General features: G+C 46.3%; 1 protein-coding gene across 1 annotated transcript in view; it reads right to left on the bottom strand.

Annotated features, from left to right (window-relative positions):
• LOC144770060 (actin-related protein 2/3 complex subunit 1A-B-like) overlaps nt 1–26814 on the bottom strand; it is a 159178-nt gene that overhangs the window by 59349 nt on the left and 73015 nt on the right. The window contains exons 2-3 of the mRNA XM_078654291.1: nt 12435–12522; nt 9467–9571 (exon numbers count right to left, since the gene is read on the bottom strand). Of these exons, the coding sequence (XP_078510417.1) occupies nt 9467–9571; nt 12435–12498 (169 nt within the window). The 5' untranslated portion in view covers nt 12499–12522. The remainder of the gene's footprint in view (nt 1–9466; nt 9572–12434; nt 12523–26814) is intronic.

Below are 26814 nucleotides of genomic sequence, written 5' to 3'. Positions count from 1 at the left end.
AGCCCATGACAAGGCATCTACTACTCATGAAAAATTCCTTGCTGAGGAAATGTCTCTTGGAGACCTCCCAAGCATCCTGGCGTCAACCCGTGTGAGCTGCCACTGGCAGTCCGCACTGTTCTTCGGCCCTGTAGTCCCATTTGTCCTTTCTCCGGAAGAAGTGGTGTGTGAAGTTGTCAGCACCCTGTCCCCGCTTGGCCAAACGCTGGCCATAGAGAGTCCCAGCACTCAGGGCGGGTGATACCAGCAGCACCTGCATCTCTCTCGCCTGCCAGGGAGCGTAACCATGATGACCTATATTACCGTCGGGAACCTGTCATTGGCTTAACTTTCCAGGCCCCTCTGCCCCAAGAGGGGGTACCTATCGGGTTTCTCAAACCAGACTTACTGCATGATGTTGCCAAGACACGTACCAGGACAGTATAAACACGGATGACCACCTTCCTCTGACTGGGTCCTGCTCCTCCATAACTCCCGCTGAATAGGATGGTTTGTTTTGTGTCGAAATTCTTGTATGAGTCCTCTTCTTTGCAACCATTCGATTGCTTTATCAATCGAATGGAGCTTGTACGGGGAGCTCACGGAGTTCCAGATTGTAGGTGCATTGCCTGAGAATGCATGAGACTGGGTCTTTTTACATTTTAGGAGGGATAAGGACAAGGGAGTTGGTACTTCTCAAGGATCTAGTACTCCTTGCTTTATGTAGTTTGTGTGAAAGGTAAGAGGGGGTGTCTTGGTGAAGAGCTTTGTGTGTAATGCAGGCCATCTTGTATGTGGATCGACCTTCAATTGGGAGCCAGTTAAGATTTTTGAGGACAGGGGAGATGTGGTCAAATTTTCTACAGTCAGCGATCAGTCTAGCGGCTAAGTTGAGGACAGATTTAATCGGTGCCAGGTGTGCTTTGAGGGTGCTGGCCAGAGTGGCGTTACCATAGTCAATCCTGGATAGGACAAGAGATTGAACAACGATTTTGAAATCATCAGCAGGAATGAAAGGTTTCATTTTTTTGAGGTGGTGCAGGGTGAAAAGAGCACTTTTCGCTGTGTTCTTAATGTTGGGGATCAGAGTAAGGTTCTGATCAATACTGATGCCAAGGGATTTGATAGAATTGGAGGTGGAGAGGGGGCAATTAAGAGCATTGATGTCTTTGATCCAGAGTTGAATGGGGAGGGAGTTGTGTTTAGGGGTGAAAATGATGATTTCGTTTTTTTAGGATTCAGTTTAAGATGATTAAGGTGGAACCAGGCTTGGACTTTCAACAAAGTGTCATTGAGGTGAAGGATGTCATTGTGCGATTTAATAGTGTAGTATAGTTGTGTATCGCAGGAATAGAGGTGGTAACTGATTTTGGCTTGTTTAAGAAGGAGAGTGAGGGGTTCCATGAAGAGGTTGAAAAGTGTTGGAGAGAGGATAGACCCTTGGGGGACCCCGAGAGTGATGGGTTGGGGTTTGGATAGGCAGTGACTGAGCTTAATTTGCTGAGATCTATTCTGGAGGAAGGAGGTGAACCATTTGAGTACAATGCCTTCAAAACCAAAGCGATCTTTAAGGGTGTTCAGCAAAGTGGGATGGTGTACCGTATCGAAGGCAGCTGAGAGAACAAGGAGGATAAGTAGTGAGGATTCGTCTTTGTCAAGAGAGCGATAAATGTCATCAGTTATATTGAGCATCGCAGTTTCTGTGCTGCATACCTTTCTAAACCCAGATTGGTAAGTGTCGAGTAAATTGAAAGAGGAGATATGGTTATATAGTTGGGGCAGAGCACATGTTTCTAGGGCTTTAGAGAGGAAGGGAAGGTTAGAGATAGGGCGCAGATTGTTCAGATCATTAGGGTCGGCAGAGGGTTTTTTAGAATGGGGGATATTTGGCCAAGCTGAAGGGAGGAAGGAACGCAACCGGAAGAGAGTGAGGAGTTGATGATATCGGACCAAATAGGGGCAATGATATGTTTGAGTTCTTTAACTAAATGAGCTGGGAGGGGGTCTTTGGAATGAGACGATGGTTTGAGTTTAGAGATGATATTGATGATATTGGTTTCAGAAATAGGATTAAAAGTGCTCCATGAAGCATTGTTTTTAGGAGGGGTATTAGTCAAAGAAGAAGCAGACTGGGTGCTAGTAAGTAGGGGTTGGGCGGGGTGGTGTGCTAGGGAGGGAGAGTTGGTTGGACGGCGGTAGTTGGTAGGGAGAAGGAGTGGCGGTCGAAGAAGGTGAGTTAGGGATATTTGGGATGGTAAATTGGGGGGAGGGAGGATGGAGAGAGAGAGGAGGGGAAGAGAAGGATAGTTAAATGGTGTTGACTTTATTAGAGAAGAAATGTCAATTTCTTCGCATCTTTCCACTGAGGCTGTAAGTTTAGGAGGGCCAGAGGAAGTTTGTTTTTTAACAATGTTAAATTGTACTCTGGGACGGTTCTTAGCCTGGTCAAGTTGAGAGCGGAGAAAGGTTGCTTTCTCATTGAAGATATGTTTTTTGTAAAGGGCTCTGTTGGCTCTAAGTAGAGTCAGGTTTTCGGAGGAAGGATGACTTCTCCAGGTGCGTTCTGAATGTCTAAGAGTCCGTCTTTTGTTATTGAGGTTGGCGTAGACCCAGGACTTGGAAGGGATGTTTTTTGAGTTTAATAGGGGCAATAAGGTTGAGGGCGTCGAGAATGGAGGAGTTGTAATGATCAGTGAGATCATTGGTGTTACGAGAGGGGGGGAGTAAGCAAGCTTTAATTGTGGATTCGAGTTCACCAGGTGGGATGAGGTGAAGGCTACGAGTGGGTTTAATGGGAAGAGTGCTGATAGGTGCGAGGGGGAGTAGAGGGGCAGTTCAAGGAGAAGAGGATGAGGTGGTGATCAGACCAATCAACCGGAAGTATATTAGAGAGAGTGGCCAAATCCTTGTTAGTAAGGATAGCATCTAGGGTGGCGCCTTTGCTATGAGTGGGGGCAAGGCAGAGTTGGGTCAGGTCCGTGATGTCAAGGGTTTCGTTGAAAAGGGTGACTGCAGGGGTACACAGACATAATATCGACTCCAAAATATCGTTTGGACAGAATATCGAGTTTTAAATATCGTTTGGAGAAAATATCGACAGGACAGAATATCGACAGCCAAAATATTGTTTTTAAGGTAAGGGAAGTAATATCGACTGTAAATAATATCGAAAGTAAAAAATATCGTTTTTTATATAATATGTAATTATTTATAGTGTTTTTATGTTATAATATGTGTGAAAAGTGTCATTTTATGTTATAATTATTTTTAATTAATGATTTGTTTTAAATTATTGTGTAATTTTATTCTGTAGCGGGTTGTGGGTTTATAGGGGAATAGGGTGGGAAGTAATTTAATTATAATTAATTAAATATGTAAATTTATTAATTGGTAGTAATAATTAATTAATTGGTAATTAAATAATATATGTTAATTATTTAAAATTTAATTGGTAATTAATTTAATTTAATTTATTAATTGCTAATTATGTAAATTAAAATAATGTATTTCCTGTAGCGGGTTGTGGGTTTATAGGGGAATAGGGTGGGAAGTAATTTAATTATTATTTATTAAATATGTAAATGTATTAATTGGTAGTAATATTTAATTAATTGGTAATTAAATAATATTTGTTAATTAATTAAAATGTAATTGGTAATTATTTTAATTTAATTGATTAATTGCTAATTATGTTAAATTAAAGGGGTATTTTTAGGGTTCAGGGTCAGTTTTTAGTTTTTGGGTAAAGGGGTATTTTTAGGGTTCAGGGTCAGTTTTTAGTTTTTGGGTAAAGGGGTATTTTTAGGGTTCAGGATCAGTTTTTAGTTTTTGGGTAAAGGGGTATTTTTAGGGTTCAGGTTCAGTTTTTAGTTTTTGGGTAAAGGGGTATTTTTAGGGTTCAGGGCCAGTTTTTAGTTTTTGGGTAAAGGGGTATTTTTAGGGTTCAGGGTCAGTTTTTAGTTTTTGGGTAAAGGGGTATTTTTAGGGTTCAGGGTCAGTTTTGGGTTTTTGGGTAAAGGGGTATTTTTAGGGTTCAGGGTCAGTTTTTAATTTTTGGGTAAAGGGGTATTTTTAGGGTTCAGGGTCAGTTTTTAGTTTTTGGGTAAAGGGGTATTTTTAGGGTTCAGGGTCAGTTTTGGGTTTTTGGGTAAAGGGTTTTTTTAGGGTTCAGGGTCAGTTTTGGGGTACAGGGGTACAGTGTAAAAATAAAGTACAATTAAATTTACATTAATTTAATTTAATGAAATGAAATTAAATTAAATTATATTTAAATAATTTTAAATAATTTAAATTAAAAAAAAATATTATATACTTACCAATACTTACGTTGTAATGGTAGTGCGTTGTAAAAGTTGCGTTGTAACGTCATATATCCACTGTTGCACTCTTTGCAGTGGGAATAGTAATTTTTACTCTTTTGTATTTGTACGTTAATAATATTGGCTATTATTTAATTACATTTTGTTACTATATATATATATATATGTTTTAAGAAATATGATATAATTTTTTTTATTTTTTTACTTTCATTAATTATTTAATTATTAAAAGTTAATTTAAGTATTGTTAATTATATTTTAGTAATTAATTTTTTATATTAATGTAATTAAACATTGTTTTGATTAAAGTCGATATTTTTTACAACTATATTTTTGTAAACGATATTTTGTACTCGATATTTTTGTACTTACCTGTTTGTACATACAAACTCGATATTTTGGTTGTAGATATTTTTTCCTCGATATTTTGGGTAGTCGATATTTTGGTAGTCGATATTATTTCAGTGATCCGACCGCAGGATCATCATTCTTGTTCAAATGGATGTTGTAGTCACCCAGGAAGAGATTCTTGGAGTGGGAGATCGATGCTTGAATAATAACCTCAGTCATCTCTTCGGGGAAGGGTAGGCAGTTTCCCGGTGGGTGATAGATGGTATGTAGCCGAGTGGAGGGCAAGCCCGGAAAAGAGAGGTCAGCGCAAAGGTATTTAAAGGATGAAGGGTCTTGGAGCAGGACAGGCGATATGTTAAATTTGTCTTTAAAGATCAAGGCAAGTCCTCCACCTAGTTGTTCGTTTCTATCTTTTCAGATGATAGAGAAGCCTGGAGGGACAAGCAGGTCTAGGATAGGGGTGGAGTGGGCGGTGAGCCAGGTTTCTGTAAGGAATGCGATGTCAATATTTTCACTGAGGATGGTTTCAGCAATCTCCGTAGCGTGGCAGGAGGCAGATCTACAGTTAATCAACATGTATCGGAGGGGAGTAGAGGCAGGAGGAGGGGTAATGGGACAGGGGGGATAGGTCTAAGTATTTGAGGAAGCCTAGGAGATGTTGGGTGCGGGGGGAGTCCGTTCGTATTTAAGCGAACAGGTATTGTAGAAGGAGAGGGAATGGTGAGCGAGGATGCAGAGGGGGGGTCAGGGGAGTTATTGGAAGAGGTGATTCCTGAGGGTAGGATGCTATTGTCACGGTGTGATGGAGAGGATGTGTTAAGGTTGTTAGTTGTGGTGCTAATAGAGTAGTCATTATGCTTAGCTCGGGCCGTGAATTTACCGGGGAGGAGAGGGGTGCAGGTGGAGGTCGATACAGTAGGAGGTCCGTTGGTGGTTGTCATGCGCTGAGCAACGTCTTGTGACAGTGCGGCGCATTCCGATAACGTAGAAGTGTGGTCTGGGTTGGACGGATGGACTTTGAGGAGGAGAGAGATATCATTTCTGAGAGAAGAGATTTCTAATACAAGGGATGAGAGTAGAAGTTCAACTTTATGGAATGATTGGGAGGGAATTGATGCGTAGAGTGCATCAGTTAAATTAAGGAGATTGGTAGAGTGCGGGATATCAAGGTGGGGGATAGCATGGGGCGGTAGGGGGGGAAAGCCTTGAGGGGGGTGTCGGGGGGGATTATAGTGCGGTGAGGGATCATTAAAAGAGGTAGGGGGTAAATTCAGATTGAGAGGACCGATAGGTGAGTGAGGTGGGAGATTGGTAGTGGTTGGTCTTTCCATCTTTCTGTGGCTGGTTTTCCGTTGGGTGCTCGACTGCTCCCTTATGGCTCTTGGGGCCTGGTGGTTCGGCATTCGGGGGCTGTGTTCGTGCTTCCCTGGTGTTCTTGTGTGGGCCTTGCCCTTTGGGCTCTTACGGCACCTCCTGGGCTGGGTGCTTGGGGGTTGTTGTGTGTCGGCTCTGTTAGGGGCCGTGTACTTCTGGTTGTGGGGGTTGCTGGTGCTTGGTCAATGCTCCCCTCTTTCCTGGTTTGGTCTGGGTGGTCTTGCCCTTGGTTGGTTCTTCGGGTTTGTGCCTTTGCCCTGATGGCTGGCGCTCTCTTCTTTCCCTTTTGGGTTGCTCTCCGGTGCGTCTGCCCGGTGTTGTTAGCCTCTGGTGGGCCCCTTTTCATCCTTCATGCCGGATTGTTTCAGGGGCTGTGTGGCCGTCCGTTCTTCCCCTCGTCTTTTGGGCATTGTGTGTCCTGTTTGGCTGTGGGGGCTTCCCTTCTGTAGTTCCGGGATGTTGGTTGCTTTGGTTCTGTTTTCCTTCTGGGGCTTTGTCTCTGGCGTCTCTTTGGGGAGCCTCCTGTTAGACTTCATTTTCTTGGGCCTGGTCTCCTTTGTGGCATGCTCCCTTTCGCTGGGCGGTTTGGAGTTCCCTTTTTGTTGGCCTGTGTACTCTGTTTCTTGTTTCTCTGGTTGACTACCTCCTTGCTGTCGCCTTCTGTTTTCCTTGGTCTTGGTTTCCGGTCCTTGGTTGTGTCCCTGTTTGCCTGACTCTGGCTTGCTGGCCAGTTTGGCTGCTGGAGGTCTTCTTCCTGGTTAGGCCTCCTCACTGTCCTTGTTGTTGGTGGCCTTTGTTTGTTTTGGCGTGGCATGTTCTCCCCTTCCTTGTGGGGGGGGGGCTCCTGGCGTGTGCTGGTTGCACTCTGTGGGTTGTCCTCCTCTTCGTCTTGGTTGTTTCCTATTTGTTTTTGGGGGGTGCGACCCTGCTTTGGTGGGGTGCTTTCCTGGATGGTTGCTCTGCCTCTTGTATCCTGCGGTTCTCCCTTTTGCTTCCCTTGGGTTGCTGCCTTTGGTGTGGTTCCCTGAGTGTGTGTGGGGGTTTTGGAAGGCCGGGTTTCTGCTTTGGTATTCTCCACTTTGTCATGAATGGGATGAGGACAGTAGGGACCAGGGGTTAATGCTCCATTACTTACCAGTAATCTTCATTACTCCGGGTCCCGTTGTCCTCATCCCATTCATTACGCCCCACCCTCCCTCTCAGACCGCCGACCTTCCTGTTGGGGGCTTGGTAGTTCAGGCGTAGTGCTGGGTAAGTACTGCTTATGTACTCCCAGTCTGAGGGGCTGGGGTTAGCGTCCCAGCATTCCTCTGTTTTCTTTTTCTGTCAGGAGATGATTGTATCCACTTTGTCATGAATAGGACGAGGATAACGGGCCCCGGAGTATTGAAGATTACCGGTAAGTAATAGAGCATTTGCCTGTAGTGACAGAGCATTTGCAAACTGCAAATGACTACATACGCTACTCTTTTGAAAATACAAATGCTGCTGCTGTGAAGCCCGTACCTTGTAGGCGCCCGCAGGACCTGTGCCCGGGAGTGATGGGAGCGAGAGAGAGGTCGGGCAGAGCAGAGAATGGAAATGCTTTTACACATGCTACTTTTTAAAGAATATAAATGACGCTGTGAAGCCCGTACTATGTAGGCGCCCGCAGGACCTGCGTAGGGGGCGGGTGTGTTGGGAATAAGGGTTGGGGTCGGGTAGACCAGGGAATGGCTGCGGGAGGAGGAATGAGGAAGCATTACTACTTGATTGAGAAAGGCCCCGTTTTTGCTCAGAGAGTGGGGGAGGGCTCATAATGGGAAGCAGGGGGGGGGGAGGCAAAAACAGCTTCAACGAACATGCCGCTCCATGCAAAACAAAATAGAGGCGGCGCGGCTTAAAAACATTCGCTTACCCACGCTTCCCATGTTATAAATAAAGCACGGTGTGTGCTCTGGGTAAAATAAAATGTTTTTTTAAAAAGCAGGCGCTGTGTTAAAGATAAAGCACATGTGCGTTTTGAAAAACAATTAAAATATTTTAGCTATGCAATGGCCCCACGCGTCATACCGCTTCTTTTGCATGTTGGAAGCTGTATAACAAAAGGCGTGCCCAGTGGTGTAAAAAAATAAATAATGTGGTTACCAGAGAGAGTGTCCTGCCTACAACAGCTGGTAAGAGAAAGTAGTTTAAGCAAATAGTGCTCACCTACTAGATAAAGGAGCCCGTGTAACAACACCAGTAAAGGTGGTTACAATTGCAGACAAGGCAGTACCCAGGAGGGATTACCAAACCTATTGAGGAATGAAAAGCAAAGATTTTAAAAGGACAGTACAAGGAGCCAATTGAAATTATGGGTGGGAAATGGGCGGGGTATCTATGCCATAACTCAATACAGCATGGCTTGCAGAGCAGCACATGGGATGCCCAGACTCGACCTAAAAATTGTAAATAATTCACTGGTTTGGATAGGCGCCCGGTTTATTGGTTTGCAAATTGGGATCCCTTTACTTTCTTGATTGTCCTTTGGCGCTCAGTCATTCTCTTGTGTGATTTAACAAGATCTGTGTTAGTGGCAATAACTGAAAATGTGGAAAAATTATCACCGGTCATTTACTATATATTGAGAAACCGAAGTAAGTCAAAGGTTAAAACTCAAGGTTAACATGTACACTGGATCACAGACAGTTCTTTCAAAAGATACTTGAGCGCTGCTGGAAAAGCCATTGGGAATTCTGATCTTAAAATACCAAATCCTACAAAGAACAGTAATTCTGGGACATGAAATTACAGTTGTATTTCCACATAGAAATGGGGAAATACCTCATGTGATTACACACAATCAAGTCGATTTTTGTACTATTCTTGGCTATTTTCCTGTAAGACATTTCGTCAGGTTATTCATAGCAAAAGCTAAATTCTTAATTCCTGAAATGATTTTTAAAGCAAATTTACAAGAATTTGTCACAAAGAGATAAAGGCGCTGGAAGGTAAATAACAACCATGAATTTCTAATCGTGTAAACCCCTCCCTCTTTCCTAGATGCTAATGCTGCTAGCTGCTAGCTGCTAATGTATTCAGTTTCCTCTCTTTCAATATTTGCTTTTTTAGGTACCACTGCCTCCTACAATATATCTTAATTTGTGCTTATTACGATAGAGCAATCTGTTATCCCTTCATAGGTTATAGACACTAAGTGCAATTGTAATGTGGCATGGAATAAAATAGATATTGAGACATTTTGTTAATACTGCCCTAAGGATTGAATACAGGCAGTGACAACACACACACTTTTTCTGGAGTTTTTAAAAACATGACTGGCAGTGAATTGCAGAAGTAGAACGTCTTTTATTTACCTGTACTTTGCGACTTAGATGAGTTTGCACAATATAAAAAACATTATTTTATATTATCAATAAAGATCTACATGGTAGCAGGTAAGAAATAAAGCACAATCAAACCTGTAATAAGTCCATTATGCTCGCTGAGGTCATGGATTTTCTTCCACTGGTTGTCAGATTTCTGATAGATTTGCACAACATGACTATTTGGGCTGATGGCAATTTCTGTAATGAGAAATGCAGTTACTGCAGTATCTGATCACATGTCGCTCTAATATGGCCTACGGTACAACAATCGTGCACACTCTGTGCAGTCCGAAGCAAATGTATACTCACTGACCAAAGACATCCAGGTTTTCATCATACAATAATAATTAATATGGAGTGCTTAAGTTGAGCAGGTGGTTTCTGGTGCTCGGCACCTGCACTTAATTGTCAACACTGGTGCTTGTACCAGTCTGCCACATGGTGGTGCTGTCTGGCTAATTTAGAGGTGACCACAGCAACAGGTAATTATTAATTCAATCAACATAAAAAATTACTATTACCGGCCACCCAAGCCATTCCTATAGCTTTGGGTACCTGAAATAGTCCTAATTGTCACACTTGTAGGAGGAGTGAGATGGTTAGTAGTTCTTACTATCATTAGCAGTATGGCAGGGGCAATATGTGGTGTAAGCTGCAGTGGCTTTCTGATGAGATCCCTGGCACTTATTTTTTTACAAATTAAGTACTCCTTGCGCAAAGATTTAACTTGATATCTGACTGATGTTGCATTAGTCCTATCGGTCTCTAAGACCTCTATCAACTTCCAGAAGCAAGGTCCTCAGTAATCAAAACATACACTTTACAGTTAATAAATATTGCTACAAATAGAGTGGCTATAGTTAAATGGTTCCCTTGTTCTCCCCCCACAATGAATACAATTCGCTAATATTTTCAATAATGTTGATATTTGTCAGATTTTATAGTTTTCTTTATTAAAGTTTTCATTTTTGAAGTACGTTTTCATTCATTAGTACTTATGCATTGTAATAAAATGAAATCAGTTTTTATAAAAATATCTATGAACAAAAACGTAGTGAATTGAAAAGCAAGCAGTGGCACAAACGTGTGTTTTGAAAAACTGCCCTCACTCACACACAAATGTGTGTGACATGCTTCATCATCGGGTCTGCTTACAAAACGCCCCTGCGTAGCCACGCACAGGGCAGGGCATAGGGAGGGGGAGAAACATAAAACACAATAACGGAGACAAACAGTGATCACAAATAGAGTGTTACCCCAAGAATGGGTATAGTGATAGACCAAGGTGCAGTAAATAGATAGTGCTATTTAAAATTGGCTCATGGATACTTGTCAGACCTTTATTCATAGGTTCCAAGGTCAGGATTAAAAATGAGTGAATGATGGTCAGTGTCTATGAAGGAAATCAAGTTCCTAAAACACCCCTCCTTAAACTGCGATAGCCAACATGTTTCGACCGTATGATAGTGCCCACATTTGACATGTCGTGTCGGTCTTCATCAGGACATCTATCTGTCCCAGTCTTGTCTCCCCTCTTACCTTAGTCTGGCAATATTCGCGGCGGAGCAGGAGCGGGCACGACCGGTGCTGGAGACCCCATCAGAACAGTTGTGTTTTCTGGAGCTCCCCCCGCCTGACGCCATTTCGAGTTTAATCTATCAATAAACTCTTATTTGTACTCCATGATGGTAAAACTGACCTCCACATGGTTCTGATCTACTTGATCGTTTCTTCCTCTATATTACCACTGCTTGCTTTTCTATTCACTCTGGGTCTAGTACTCTCCACCCCTTTATGGGTTTATGTGTGATACTTGGTGGTTCGGGGTGGTAGAGTTTATTTTCGACCCTCTCCCCTTTTTTGTGAAGGATGGTTCACTTTCAAATACATATTTCAGTATGCAAAAAACGACATTACCTTTTTTGTATTTTATTTTTGTTTACCCTTGACACAGAGCGCGTCGTTTCTGAATTTGTAATAGTTTACTGCTTGGATCCATATTCCATCCGAAATTTTTATTATCTATTTTATATTGCTGGGAAATGTGGCGAATAAGGCACAGAAACAAATTACTTTTGTGAGTAAAGGTTGCTTTCATCAAGACAGAATGATGCCAACATCAACTTTACAAAAGCTTTCTATCATCAATCAAATCATTAATCGCCTTTACTTGAAGTAAACAGAGATTCAACTCTACATCACTTCCTCCCCCTTAGTTTTTTAGATATTGCATTTTAAAGGCATGATTGATCAACGAATGTAATGCAAGCCCCAGCACCGTGGGGAACACCGCCAAATGAAAGTTTGACCTCGACCACAGAGGGGCAGTTTCTGCTTCAGGCCGTTGGGACGCCTATCTGCAAAAATTAAACAGGGCAAACAGGTTAACTTTGAGACACAATGGGCTGGCTGGTCTTCGCTCTGGGTCAGGAACCGGAAGCCAGGCAGTTTGATCAGCTTCCCAAACATGTCGCGTCACGACGCAGGGCTTCTCTGTCTACAGCTCTTCAGTGTCCTCGGACTGTTTGTTAAGTTTCAGCGTTGGCCGGTGACGTTGTAGGCCCCACTACCTCGGGTGTTCCCAGTGCTTAACTTGTAAAAAATGAAGTGTCAGGGCCCTGCTCGGAAGGCCACTGCAGCATGCCCCACCGATAACCTGCCAGCGCTGCCAATGGCGGTACCTACATAAAACCTAACCATCGCACCCCTACAAGTGTGACAATTCAGACTATTTCAGGCCACAGACAGCCATTACAATGGCATGAGAGGCCGGTATTATTCATTTTCAATGCATATTGACTTAATAAACAAAGTTGTTTTGCTCACCTCAAAATTAAAAAAAGACAGTGCCACCATGTGGACTGTCAGTAAAGCCGCTGCTGACAATTAAGTGCCAGTGCCAAGCACCGGAATCCACCTGCACAAATTAAGCACTGCCCTATGAGCTTTCGAAAAGCAATGGATTGCTGAGGAAATTTCCCAGTTTATACATGGGTCATCTCTCCTCTGGGTAAGATATTTGCCATGGCACAAGCACTTCTGTTTCTCATATTGTACTCACGTGAGCGATCTTTGTTCCAAGCGTGGCAAGTGATGGGCTCGATCCCAAAGCTGTACAGGGACATGTCCAGGCAGCCACGGAGAAGAGGCTGAGAGAGAGAGAGAGAGGGAGAGCGGTAGAAAGAACAAAATATTGTCTTTATAACCTTTTTACATACTAGAGTTAGACACTTTCACGTTATGTTACAGTCATTCCCACATGGACAGACAAGCACCGCTGCCGTCTCATGCCTTCTAAAACGGAGAATATACATCATTTTCTGTCAGGTTTTAGTCTGAGATCACACGAAAAAAAATTATCATAACCTGGGATTGCAGTAACGGTGGGTTCTCCACATCTTTTTCATCCCAAGGTTCTTCCTCCTGAAGCCGAAGCTCTCTTTTTGTGTGTACCAATGACCCTTTTTTGCTGCTTATGTTGAATTCTTCCACCATAATGCCCGTGGTAAGCACCTTGCTCTTTGTACTTTCCTGCATAACATTTTATTTCTTTTACTCCATTTATTAACCCGATTCCTCCAACTGTGCGGTACTGTTTAAATACTCATTATGTCCTATACCCATATATTGTATTGGTGATTCTCGAGATTTTAATATGCAATTCTGGACTCTCTTAAGTACTCTCTCTGTATGTTATGCTTGTGAGAAGTTGGCCTGGTATATGATGTTCACTATTCTAGTGAGCACCTTGCACCAGTCGAAACAACCCTTATGGTGATGGTTGTAGAGTCAACCTTATAGACCAGCTATCCTAGTGGTAGCATGGACAAAGCAGTCTTAGGCTAAACTCAAGAGGGCATGTGAAGCCAGCTGTTTTACCATATGCAATCCCTTTAATACCAAGTGAAAGGACACCACACAGGTTGTATATCAAAATATAAATGTATTTATTTCTAACACAATCCTCTGAACTCCAGCACAATACAAGATACTTAATCAAAATACAATAAGTTGCACAAAATACAGTAATGCCCTAGGGGCACTTCGAACCATATGCTAAAATAGTGGTATAAGAACCACGTCGCGAACAAAGGAAAGGCCTAGGGCCTGGAGAATCGCTGGGGCTACACTGTACTACTAATGGATGGAGAGCAGGAGGCCCACGGGATGCGCGTGCAGTGTCTTTACACGCATGCAAGTTACCATAGAGTTAGAATGGGAACGAAAGAAATGGAAACTAGTTCTTTTAGGACACTTCCAGATGGACTAGGGAAAAGCTACTTGAAACTAGGACACTAGGATAGTCAATACCCACAGGAGTACCAAAATACTCGCGTTACCACACCCACAGAAAGCAGGTGCGTAGGTGTCAAAGTGTGTCAGGTTTCGTCGCTGATTCCTATGGAGCCTTGGAGAAAAATGCTGCAGGCGACCAGGAGAGAAGTGTCCGGGTGCATCCAAGGGTGGATCGAGGATGAAGAGTACCTGAAAGCAGAGGTGAAAGAGTCTGGGTCACTAGCCAGTGACCAGAATGGAACCAGGAAGGAACCAGGCGATGTCGCGAAGCAATCAGGTATTGTCGTGAAGCTTGTCTCTGCAGCCACGTGGACCAGGAGGTGTCGACGAGGACCAGGAGCTGGGTATGGACTGTCCCACAAAGGATCTCGTTTTCGGCAGTGTCGGCTTCCGGATTGAAGTCAACAAGCCTTGGCAAAGGCACCCCACGCAAAAAAAAGGAAGATGGCTTCTTAATCAGACCAGCAAGGTCTGATGGGATGCTCCTTTTCAGGGGAGCAAGGGCCAGTCTGGTGCAACCAGACCAGCATTGTAAATCGAAGGTTTCGTCGGCACAGAGGCCACTAGCCAATGGGCAAGTGACCGGACAGATGCATCAAGCAGGAAAATGCAGAAGGGCCCCACGCAGAACTCGTTGAGTGTGGAGGGCTGATCTTCGGTGCAGATGGTTCTCGGGGCTGGGGCTTCCCAATCCCCAATACACAACTTCGAGGGTGCCTCAGAAGTTACACGGAAAGCAATTCTCTGGCTTTTCAAGATGGCCGGCACCACGTCTAGCGTCGCCTCCACGGATCTCAGCTTTGCTGTGGCTGTGGATCGGGCTGAAGGAAGTCTGGAAGTCCAGGTCTTGTCAGGCTCTGTGCTCGGGCTCCGACAGGAGCATCGTCAAAGCAAACCGTTGATCGCTTGATGGTGCCTGCTTGTGCAGGGTGGTCACTCCTTGACCACAAAGGAGATTCTTCAGTCTTCTATGTTGAGTAGGATGTCGAAGGTCCAGAGTTTCGTATCAGAGTTTCAGTCAGGATAAATCCAAAGTCTTGGGACTCAGCTCCTACCTATATACCAAATCTAGGGGCTGGATTACCTGTTAGGAGGGACCTAGCAGGTACACCCCTCTCCCTTTGTCCAGTTTCGCGCCAGAGCTGGGGCTGGAGTGCCCCAGCACCGGTTTGAACTAGACTATGAATGGGACACCTTGTGTGCCCCAGGCAGTGTCTCATTTCATTCAGCCCTCCCTGCCCCAATACACTATAGCCTGTCTGGGGTGGTGCTAGCACCTCCCAAGACAGGAAACCTATTGTCCAAGCCTCCCTCGCTGGAAGGACTCCCAGCAGCAGGAGGTCAGACTTGTGACTGTGGCAGCAGCATCCATTTTGTGATGTTGAGGCTCTGGTTAACTTTAACCGGGATTAGTGGAAGTAACATGTCTTCTCCCTCTAGAAGGGTGGAATGCTACCCCCGTCGCCAGAACTGGCGAGGGGGTAATGTTCCAAAACGTATAACACCTTACACGACATGTTTTGATAAAGCCAAACCAAAGATAGCATTTAACCGCGAGGTATGGTATGGTATGGCTATATCATAGAACAGCTATAAGGACATGGTTCCGAAAGCTGCAGACAGGCTCAGCTCATGCTAGAGCACCATCTCACATAAAACCAAGCACTCTGCCTCCAGGATTGTTAAGGCCTGCCATAGGAGTGACTTATAGGTGCATATGTGTCTATATATAAGGGTAGGTATAGGAATACTATGCCTAAGCAAGGGGTGGTTACACGACCTTGCCCCAGCTGAGTGATCAGCCAGTTGTGTCAGTTTGGATGGCCAGCCAGGGGTGGCATAAGATATGCTGCAGCCCCTGGTAGGCCTTGGGTGCACCTATGCCCTGGGTACCTATAGTACACTGTACAGGGACTCATAAGAGTGACCCAAATCCCAATTGGTGATGTACCTAAAGTACATGGTGTGAAATTTAGAGAGAGAACAGCAGGGCTGTGGGTCTGATTAGCAGGCCCACAGCCACATTAAGTCGAAAACCAGTGAAGCAAAAAGCAAAAAATGAGGTGACCATAGGAAAGCAGACCCTACTCTCCTATATAACCCCCCCCAAACGCAGGGACATTAGACTAACCGTGACCAGTTGTGTCTTCATGTTCTAAGTGGAAGTACCTGGAGAGACCATCTGCATTGCCATGGTCAGTCCCTGGTCTGTGCTCCACTGTAAAGTCCATCCCCTGTAAGGAAATGGACCACCTGAGCAGTTTGGGATTCTCACCCTTCATCTGATTTAGCCACAAGAGGGGCTTATGGTCTGTCTGAATTTTGAAGTGAGTGCCAAACAAGTATGGTCTCAACTTCTTCAGGGCCCAAACCACAGCAAAGGCCTCCCTCTCAATGGCTGACCAACATTTCTCTCTAGGGGTCAGCCTTCTGCTAATAAAAGCAATGGGCTGATCTTGACCATCTACATTAAGTTGTGAAAGCACAGCTCCCACCTCCAACTCAGAAGCATCTGTTTGGACAAACTCTTTGGAGTAGTCAGGACTCTTTAAGATAGGTGCAGAGCACATGACCTTCTTCAGGTCATCAAATGCCTTTTGACAGCTAACTGTCCACTGAACCTTTTTTGGCATCTTCTTTGAAGTCAAGGCATTAAGTGGTATCACAATGGACCCACAGTTCTTAACAAACTTTCTGTAGTAACCAGACAGGCCCAAGAAAGCTCTGACCTGTGTCTGAGTGTTTGGAGGAGCCCAGTCCTTGATGGTCTGGATCTTACTCTCCAGTGGTTGAACCTGACCTCCACCTACAAGGTGGCCCAGGTACACAACCTTACTCTCCCCTATCTGACACTTTGTGGCCTTGATAGTTAGGCCTGCCTTCTGCAGGGCCTCTAAAACCTTCTTCAGGTGGACCAGGTGATCCTCCCAGGTGGAGCTGAAGACAGCAATATCATCAAGATAAGCTGCACAAAAGTCATCCAACCCAGTGAGGACTTGGTTCACCAACCTTTGGAAAGTGGCAGGTGCATTCTTCAAGCCAAAGGGCATTACCACAAATTGATAATGACCTCCTGGGGTTGAGAAAGCAGTTTTGGCCGTGGCATCCTCAGCTAACCTGATCTGCCAGTAGCCAGCTGTCAAATCAAATGTGCTCAGAAACTTGGCAGAAGCCAATCTATCAATGAGCTCATCTGCTCTTGGAATGGGGTGAGCATCTGTCCTAGTGACAGCATTGAGACCTCTATAGTCCACACAGAACCTCATCTCTCTCTTACCATCTTGGGTGTGAGGTTTTGGTACAAGGACTACTGGGCTGGCCCAGGGGCTCTCTGATGGCTCAATTACTCCCAATTCCCGCATTTTCTGTACCTCAGTCTTTATACAGTCCCTGACATGGTCAGGTTGCCTGTAGATCTTACTCTTCACAGGCAGACTGTCACCAGTGTCCACCGCATGGGTGCACTAGTTAGTCTGACTAGGTGTCAATGAAAACATATGTCTAAAGGACTGTAGAACTTGTCTGCAGTCCTCTTGCTGCTGGTCAGTGAGGCTGCCAGCTAAGGCCACACCATCAATTGAACCATCATCAGGGTTCTGAGTCAACAGGTCTGGGAGAGGGTCACTCTCTTCCTCCTGTCCCTCATCGGTAGCCATGAGCAAGCCCATGTCTGCCCTGTCAACATATGCTTTGAGTCTGTTGACATGGAGCACCCTGTGTGGGCTCCTAGGGGTTCCAAGGTCCACCAAGTAGGTGACCTCTCCCTTTTTCTCAAAAATGGTGTGGGGTCCAGACCATTTGTCCTGGAGTGCTGCTGGGACCACTGGCTCCAACACCCACACCTTCTGTCCTGGCTGGTACTCAATCAGCACAGCCTTTTGGTCATGCCAAGCTTTTTGAAGTTCTTGGCTAGCCTCAAGGTTTTTAGAAGCCTTCTTCATATACTCAGCCATCCTGGAGCAGAGACCAAGTACACAGTCCACTATGTCTTGTTTAGGCTTTTTGAGAGGTAACTCCCATCCTTCATTCACCAGACATAGGGGTCCCCTTACAGGATGCCCAAACAAAAGCTCAAAAGGGCTGTAGCCAACCCCCTTTTGTGGGACCTCTCTGTAAGCAAACAGAAGGCAGGGTAGAAGGATGTCCCAACTTCGCCTAAGCTTTTCAGGTAAACCCTTGATCATACCCTTGAGGGTCTTGTTAAATCTTTCAACAAGCCCATTGCACTGTGGATGGTAGGGTGTAGTGAATTTGTAATTAACACCACACTCCTTCCACATAGCAGTCAAGTACCCAGACATGAAGTTTGCACCTCTGTCTGAGACAATCTCCTTTGGAAAGCCCACTCTTGAGAAAACTCCCAGGAGGTCTCTGGCCACAACAGGTGCTGTTGTGGTCCTTAGGGGAATAGCTTCTGGATACCTGGTGGCATGATCCACTACCACCAGTATAAATCTGTGCCCAGAGGCTGTTTGGGGATCCATTGGTCCAACAATGTCAATCCCAACTCTTTCAAAGGGTACCCCCACCACAGGTAGTGGTATGAGGGGGGCCTTTTTTGTGCCACCTGATTTGCCACTGGCTTGGCAGGTCACACAGGAGCGACAAAACTCCTTAGTATCTTCTGACATATGGGGCCAGTGAAAGTGAGGGACAAGCCTGTCCCAAGTCTTGTTCTGGCCTAGATGTCCTGCTAAGGGAATATCATGGGCTAAGGTAAGAAAGAAACCCCTGAAGGTCTGAGGTATGAACAACCTCCTGGAAGCACCAGGCTTGGGGTCTCTACCCTCAGAATAAAGGAGTCCTTCATCCCAGTAAACTTTATGGGTACCTGTAGCAATCCCAGCAGCCTCAGAAGCAGCTTGCTGTCTGAGGGGTTCAAGAGAGGGGCAGTCTAACTGTGCCTGCCTCAAGTCTGCCCTTGAAGGCCCCTCTGTCCCAAGAAACTCAACCTGGTCAGGTTCATGTTCTTCTAGGACAGTTCCTTCAGGAGTCTCAGAATCAGCTTCCTGAGAAGGCTGATCTCACTTGTAGGTAGGGGGGAAGGCACTGCCTTGACCCTACTGCTCTTTCTCTTGGATGGCACTTGGTCCATAGTTTCAGGATCCAAGGCCTGTTCAGTTTGGCACTTTTTGGCCTGTGACCGGGTCACAGCAAGGACATGTGCTGATATGCCTAACATCTCTGCATGAGTCCTATACTCCACTTCTGACCATACTGAGGATTCAAGATCATTGCCCAACAGATATTCAACTGGGAGGACTGCACTTACCACAACTCTTTGAGGCCAGTTACCCCTCCCCAGGAAAAGTTAACAACTGTCACACTATGGGTAGTAGTGACATTGCTAGCATTGGTCACCAGGTAATTATCACCCAGTACAATCTGTCCAGGGTCCACAAAGTTAGGTGTCACTATAGTGACACTGGCGCATGTGTCCCTGTAGGCCTGAGCCACTTTGTCCTTGATTAAATGTGTTTGCCTGTACTTGCCCAGAGTACTGGGACTCACAGTTGAGGACATAGCCATGTCCACATTACAGACAAGAACAGCCTGAGTGGGGATCCTGACTAGGCCAGAATCCACCTCAGTACCCATGGTTAACCCCACTATAGCCTTGGGTTGGGAACTACCACTGTTAACTGTACTAGGGGGTGCAGGTGCCTTAGGGGCTACAGTGGTAGGGGATGTACCTTTCTTGGTGCACTCACTAAACCAGTGAGAGGCAGATTTACAATAATTACACCAAGGTTTCTTAGGACCTTCTTTCTTTTTCTTCTTAGAAGTTTGGGACCCCCCTTCATTAGAATTTTGGGGGCCTGATGAAGACTTCTGGTCTTTTTGTTTCTGATCCCCACCTTTTTGGTCTTCCCTTTTCTGATCACCACCTTGGTTCTGGGGTTTCTGCTTAACCCTGGTTCTGACCAATTTGTCTGCCTTCTTTCCCAATTCTTGGGGAGAGGTCAGATCTGAGTCAATCAGGTGTTGGTGCAACAACTGGTTCTGACAATTATTAAGGATTTGTTCTCTCATGATCAAATTATACAATCCTGTATAGTCCTTTTTTTTTTCCTAAATATATTTTTATTGCAGATATATGGTCACACAGTTACGCCAACCTATAGTTACACAATCATCGTTCGTCGTCTATGGAACAGTGAAATTCGAAGTACCCAGCCGTTTAGCCCACAACCCGGAGGTCGGGCGGCAATTATCAGAATCGTGATGTGCAGGCATAGTTCGCATTATCATAGCCAGATCTGGCTAACCACAGGATTCTTGTATCCGCTTTTCATTTACTCCCAACTTTCCAGCAACCAAACTAGAACTACCCCCCGGGAGCTAACACTGAGAGTCCATACTGTTGTCCCTTCCAGCTCCCCCCTCCCTCTCATTACCCTCCCCCTTACATGAATGGTGGTGTGAGCGCTTACCAAATCGCCCAACATAGCACAACTGAATTATCGTTGGGTAGCAAAACTACGTGTCATACGCTATGCTCACGTGGATGTGACACCTACTCTCCCCCTTCCGTCAACTGTTGGTCCTTCAGGGTTTGGACCAAGGCCTCCCATGCCCGTGCTACTTCCAGTACTTTGTCATGACCTGAGCGGGTGGCCTGTCTGAGCCTCACTACACTCTCGCTACTAGCCCACTTGCAAAATTCCTTCCTCCACCGTTCAAACGATGGACCCTCCTTCGCTTTTCAATGCCAGGTAATTTCGCGTTTTGCCAACAAAAGCCCTAAATCAATAAATTTGCTGGTTACCTTAGTCTTAGCCGTATGAGGGAACCAATGCAGCAAACAGGTGGCCATGTCATAATCTATTTGTCTCTCTGTAACCGCATTCAGAAGCTCCCCCACTTCCTCCCAGTAGCCCCCCATGCGCGGGCAAAGCTAGAGCATATGTTCTAGCTCAACATCCTCCTCCCGACATCTCGGGCACAACGCATCCTGGACCTGGAAGTACTTCCGAATCTTCCCCGGTGTTAGATAAGCCCTATGCAACACAAAGTACTGGATTAGTTGAAAGCGAGTGTTTCTTGTGCTCTTCCATGCCCGTTTAAGGATTTGGCCCCAAGTGGGATCCGGTATTTGCCGACCTATACTTTCCTCCCATTTCGCCTTAAGAGCATCTAGGGGACGCATACCTTCCCTAAGCAGTCGGGAGTGGAGGCAGGTCACTGCCTTAACCGTGCCCGCCGCCATCACTGTGTATTGGCAAGCCAGGGTTTCCACCGGTTCCTGTTTCCCTGTTTTCCAGTGCTTTTGAATTGCCGTTGTGACCGCGGCGTGAAGCAAGAAGTCCCCCTCTGGAAGCCCAAACATTTCTTGCAGCACTGAGAAAGGCACCAGCTCCTGGTTCACATACAAGTCTCCCACCACCTGGACCCCCATCAGCTCCCAATCCGCTAGCGGGGACCAATCCCCACCATGTGGCAGTGCTGTCAGCATGCCCAACGGGATCTCCGGTGCGTACGGGTGAGGAGTCCCCGCCATTCGCTGCATCCTGTTTCAGCAAAGTCTCAGGGTCCGTTCCTCCCCCGTCAAGTCCCTCAGGTCTAGCTTCTGCTGCAGAACTATATAAGCCTGCACATGACGAGGCATTCCCTTCCCCCAGCCACCTTCCGGGCCCTGGTATTCCCTCGCTATATTTTGCGTTAAAACCTGCAGTTGGGCCGCCAGATAATAGTTCAAAGTCCGGCACCGCCAGGCCACCTTCCAACCTGGGTCTCATTAACGTTGCCAGGGCTATTCGCCGCCTACCATTGCCCCAAAGGAAACCCCCTATCAGCGACCTCAGGTCCTTAAAGATTCTATTACAGTTAGCTATATTACTTTCAAAGACAGTTACAACAAATTACAGCTGGATTTATTCTTTCAAGCTGTAACGCTTTGGCGTTTTCGACTTTCCAGTGATTACGATGTGGGTTGTGTATATTACTTATATGCTGTCTTGCATAGTGATACTCCCCTGGAAAAAAGGTTATGACGATTTGTTGCTGATTCGAACTATATATATATATAAAAAAAATGCTATGTTCTAGCGACCTTTGCCTTTGTAGAGATCACACTATGGGCTGTGTACAATTGTGATATGCTTTTGTGCTCAGTTGTATCGCCCTTTAATATAGTTGCACTTTCCTTTTGTTGACCAAAGGAACTTTAGTATTTTTTCTTACTTTTCAGGTGACCCTTACAGGTTCTTGCATATTATTGCTTTCTGACTGTAGTGACTTACGACCCCCCTGACACCCTTAGACACACATGTGGATTATTTGACTCCTACAACGTTTTCCTTTTGGTGAGGCTTTGTATTCTGTGTCCTATATTATTTTTACCATTTGTCACGTAACAGTCTTTGATTAATTGTGCATGAGTTAATATGGTACGAGTTTTTGATATATACAATCTCTCTTTGTTTTTAATTTTAAAGAGCACTATCTTTGTTCTATTGGATTTCGTTCAGACTATATTTCCATGTACAACGCTGGTCAAGCTGTACTACAATGAATGTCGCTATTTCTACTCGATCCTAGGACCCACACAGGTCTAAGCTCACTTGATCTTGGTAAGGCTTCTTTGTTGCGAACTTATTGCTAAAAGTGTTTTTGGACAAATCTGTGGATAAAGCTCTTTCTCTTCTTACTGTTATTGGTTTAGTTTTCTTTTTTCACTTTGCTCCTTTGTTTATATCCTCCTCTCCCTTCCCCCCTCCTTTTTATCAAGTTGCTTTTCTTTAGAATGTTGCCACCCCCCCACTTTTTCTCCTTCCCCTTTTTCCTTTTTAAATTAAAATAGAATAAAAAATAACTGGTGGCTCTATGTGACCATGCTACTTGACTGTAGGATATTTAATTCACATGACGGTTGTATCGTCTTTTTAGTGTTTATATGTATTGTCCATTGTTTATTTGAGATGCCATCTCTTCGCATAACTGTTGGTGTTATTGTCTTTTAAATGTTGTAAATTATGTTTTGTATTTTCTATATGTCTGTATGTATTATTAATATATGTATATATTTTCACATTTGGTTTCAGCCCTGACGAAGCTCCCAAGGTTGGGGAGCGAAACGCGTTGGCTTTTTTTGTGCACCTTGCAAAAAGAAAAAAACTAATAAAAAGAACAATATTTTTACATACCACCTCTCGCTTCTGTAAATTACTTCGACTTTGATGCTGCCTCCACATGTCTCCAAACTTTCTCCTGGGAATCCAGTGGGACCTAACCACAGCAGGTCTCGGAGGTGATCAGCACAACAAATGCAATATTGCTTGGTTCTCTTGAAGGTGGAGGTGCTTTTTTCGGTTGGTCCACTGTGGAAACATTGTTTTTCTCCTTAAAGATTCTCGTTGGGATCCAGATCGGCAGTGTACGGAAATAGTACAGGAGCCTGGGGAGTGCCACCATCTTAAGCAGTGCCACTCTGCCCATGACCGACAGAGGAAGCGCCGCCCAGAATTCCATACATTTTTTCAGAGCTCGAACACATCGGCCTATGTTACCCTCCAGCAAATCTTGGTCCACATGATAAATCCGGACCCCTAGATATGTGATGCATGCCGATTCCCATGCAATGTGCCCCAGCTCAGCAGGCGGGGAAAGATCCCGTCTCATTGGGAAGAGGCATGTCTTGGACCAGTTCACCCGAAGACCGGAGACCTCTCCGAAGCCGGACAGCATATCAGTCGCCCCCTGTAGATCCGCACCGACCTCCCGCAGAAAGAGGAGCAGATCATCAGCGTACAGTGAAATGTAGTCGGAGCTGCCCCAATGTTCTAGTCCATTATATAACTGCCCCAGTCTCGCCTGTGCCGCCAAGGGTTCAATTGCTAACGCAAACAGCAGGGGTGACAGCGAGCATCCCTGTCTTGTGCCTCTTTGTATTGAATATTGACCCGAAATCACTCCGCTCAGTTTCACCCGAGCTGCGGCCGAAGAGTACAGCACCCTCGTCCATTTTACGAACCTGTCGCCCAGGCCAAATTTATCCAAAACCCTACAGAGGAAGGCCCATTCCAGGCTGTCAAATGCCTTCTCTATGTCCACAGAGAGCACTGCCGCAGAGCTCTCATCGGACTTATTGTCTTCCATAATCCTAAGAAGTCGGCGAATGTTTGTAGCTGTGCATCTCATGGGAATAAAGCCCGCCTGGTCAGTGTGAACCAGCGATGTCATGTGCGGCAGCAACCGGGTCGCTAGTATGCGGCTCAGGATTTTGTAATCCACCGACAGCATGGACAAGGGTCGATACGAGGCCACGTCCGCCTCCCGGCGTCCCGGTTTCAGAAGGGGAACTATCAGGGCCTCGATCCCAGCTGGGGGCCCTCCGCCACCGCCTCCCGAAAAACCTCCACTAAGGCGGGGGCCAGTGTATCAACATATTGAGCGTAGAATTCAATAGGCAGCCCATCAGGTCCCGGCGTCTTGTTCCGGGCCATATGTTTAATCTCCCCACGAATTTCCGCCAATGTAATATCTTGACCCAGCCCTTCGGCGGCGTCTTCCTCTAGCCGCGGTAGACGGATTCCCTCTAGATACTACTCTATGTCTTCATCCGCTTCCTCCCTCCTACTGCTATAAAGCGCTTCATAATAAGTAGCAAAGCGAGATAACACTTTCTCCTGTGAGTGTGTCATGGAGCCATCCTCCAGTGTTATCTGCATAACAGGTCCGCTCCGTTGCGCCGGTTCAGCCAGCTTGGCCAACAGCGTGCCAACCTTGTCCCCCTCTTCATGTACCCTCGCCAAGTACCCTCTCTGGTCAAAACAACGGAGCCGTTCCGTTTCGGCCGCCACCTTCTCCCTGGCTTCCAGCAATTGCTCCTGTAAGGACGGCAACTCCGGCCTCCTCCGCTCCAGTTCTCCTAGGGCCTCGTCTGCCTTCAGTACGTCATCTACCACCGATTTCCTAGCCCCTGAATATTTACTGATGCACAACCCTCTGATAACCACCTTAAAGGCGTCCCACTCCACTGCTCTTGAACTAGTTGAACCCCAGTTCTCCCGGAAGTAGTTACCAACACCCTCTCCCACCTCCGTTCTAAACACCTGATCTTCCAGAGTCTCGGGGTGAAGGCGCCATGTCGGGATCGCTGTCCTCACCCTCTGCCAATCCATCGACATCAAGAGCGGATTATGGTCGGAGATAGTCCGTGCAAGGTATTCAGTGCGTACCACCATGTGAGCTACCAGGGGGGAGCACAGCAAAGCGTTCATGCGTACATGTAGGTCATGCACCGACGAAAAAAATGAATAATCCCGATCACGAGGATGTTGAGCACGCCACACATCAATGAATCCCCATTGGTCCTGCCAATCAGACCTAGCTGTAGCTAAATTCCTAACCGGTGTTGCCGCCAGAGGAGGATGCGATCTATCCATGTCCACATTCGAGATGGCATTAAAATCGCCTCCCACGATGGCCGGACCAGCTAACAAGGGCGCCAGCGCACCCGACAGTGTAGCTAGGAAGCGGGCCTGTTCAGTATTCGGGGCATACACACTGCACAGTACGATGTCTTTACCATACAATCTACCTTCTACAGCTACATACCGGCCCTCCTGATCCAACACCTGCCTAGTGGCCTGAAACGGGATTCCTGCCCGTATCCAAATGAGTACCTCCCTGGCGAATGCAGAGTAAGCGGTACTAAAGACCTGGCCCCTCCACCTCCGTTGCAATGCCTGACCTTCTGCCTTAGTAAGATGTGTCTCCTGCAGTAGAGCTATGTGTACCCCTCTCCGTAATAAATATGCATGGACCCTATGCCGTCAAGTCATGGTATGCAAGCCTCGCACATTCTAGGTGATACATTTCAAATCGCGTAATGTCCCCATCATTGCAGTCTCGCTCCCCCGCCCTCATCACAACAGCAGCGCCCACACCATTACTAACCCCCAAAAACTCAACACCCCAGGAAAAAAAAAAAACACAACCCCCCCCCAGGACAGGATCCAAGTTATCAGACCCCATCCAAACAGGCACAACTAACATACTGTGCTACCCTGCAGTAATCACTACAGGTTGCCTTAAGGGCAATATGGGGGTGGTGCAGCCCCAATGGTCGGCAGCTCCCGCCCCAGCTTCCGGACCCGTAACCCCAAACAGCAGCATGTGCAGCTATAGCAAACAGATACATTACCAGGGGCTCCAACCCCTCAGAACGCAGTCCCTAGGCATAGCGCAGCCCAGCCCGGCTATAAATCATCCGCTGACCTCGGTGTTACCTCCGGGCCCATTGTATGGTCCACATCTGACATGTCAGCCCCTGAATGTCTCCCATCTTCCTCCGATCCCGATCCTCTGGTCGAGTCCTCTCTCTGCGACCCTGTTATCGCCACCGTCGCCGCCAGAGCACCCTGTTTGTCAGCTGCCAGTTGTGCCTGCAGACGAGCCTGTTGGTGTTTGTTCCGCTTCCGGATACGTTGCGATTTGCGTAGCCCTGGCGGTATCGGTTGGCCCCGGTCTCCTCTGTCCCTGCGGTCAGTACCCACCCTATACGTTTCCAACCACGTCCAGGCATCGTCAGGGGTCAGGAAGAAGTGGGTAGATCCATCCAGAATGACACGCAGTTTGGGTGGGAATAACAGCGAGTATTGTATCCCCTCGTCCCTGAGCTCCTTCTTGACGGCTAGAAAAGAGGCCCTACGACGCTGTATGTCCTGCGTGTAATCCGTGAAAAGCGTGACAGTCCCGTTCTCCACCTTAAAGGGCCCCTTCGTGCGTGCGTTCTGGATCAGTAAGTCTCTATCCTTGAAATGAAGGACTCTAGCCACTACAGGTCGAGGTGGGCGGCCCAACAAGGGAGGTTTGGCCGGGACTCTGTGCGCCCGTTCGAGCGTGAAAAAAGCAGAAAGGCCCTCCGGGGCAACCTCTGTCCGGAACCAGTTCTCCAGGTAAGCTACCATGTCCGTCCCCTCCACTTTCTCGGGCAAACCGACCACGCGTACGTTGTTCCGCCGGTTACGACTTTCTGCATCCTCGGTCTTCCTCTCGAGGGTCGCTAGGCGCTGCAGGGCATCTTCCAATTTGCGTTCCACCGTCACCACTGCCAGCTTCAGGTCTTGAACCACCAGCTCCGTCTCCTTTACCCTGTCCACCAATTTCGAGTGGTCCGCCCTCAGGAGCCCCAGACCCGT

Source organism: Lissotriton helveticus, chromosome 7, assembly GCF_964261635.1.
Source record: "Lissotriton helveticus chromosome 7, aLisHel1.1, whole genome shotgun sequence".
In the NCBI taxonomy this organism is placed as follows: Eukaryota; Metazoa; Chordata; class Amphibia; order Caudata; family Salamandridae; genus Lissotriton; species Lissotriton helveticus.
This window is presented reverse-complemented; position numbering and strand designations above follow the sequence as displayed.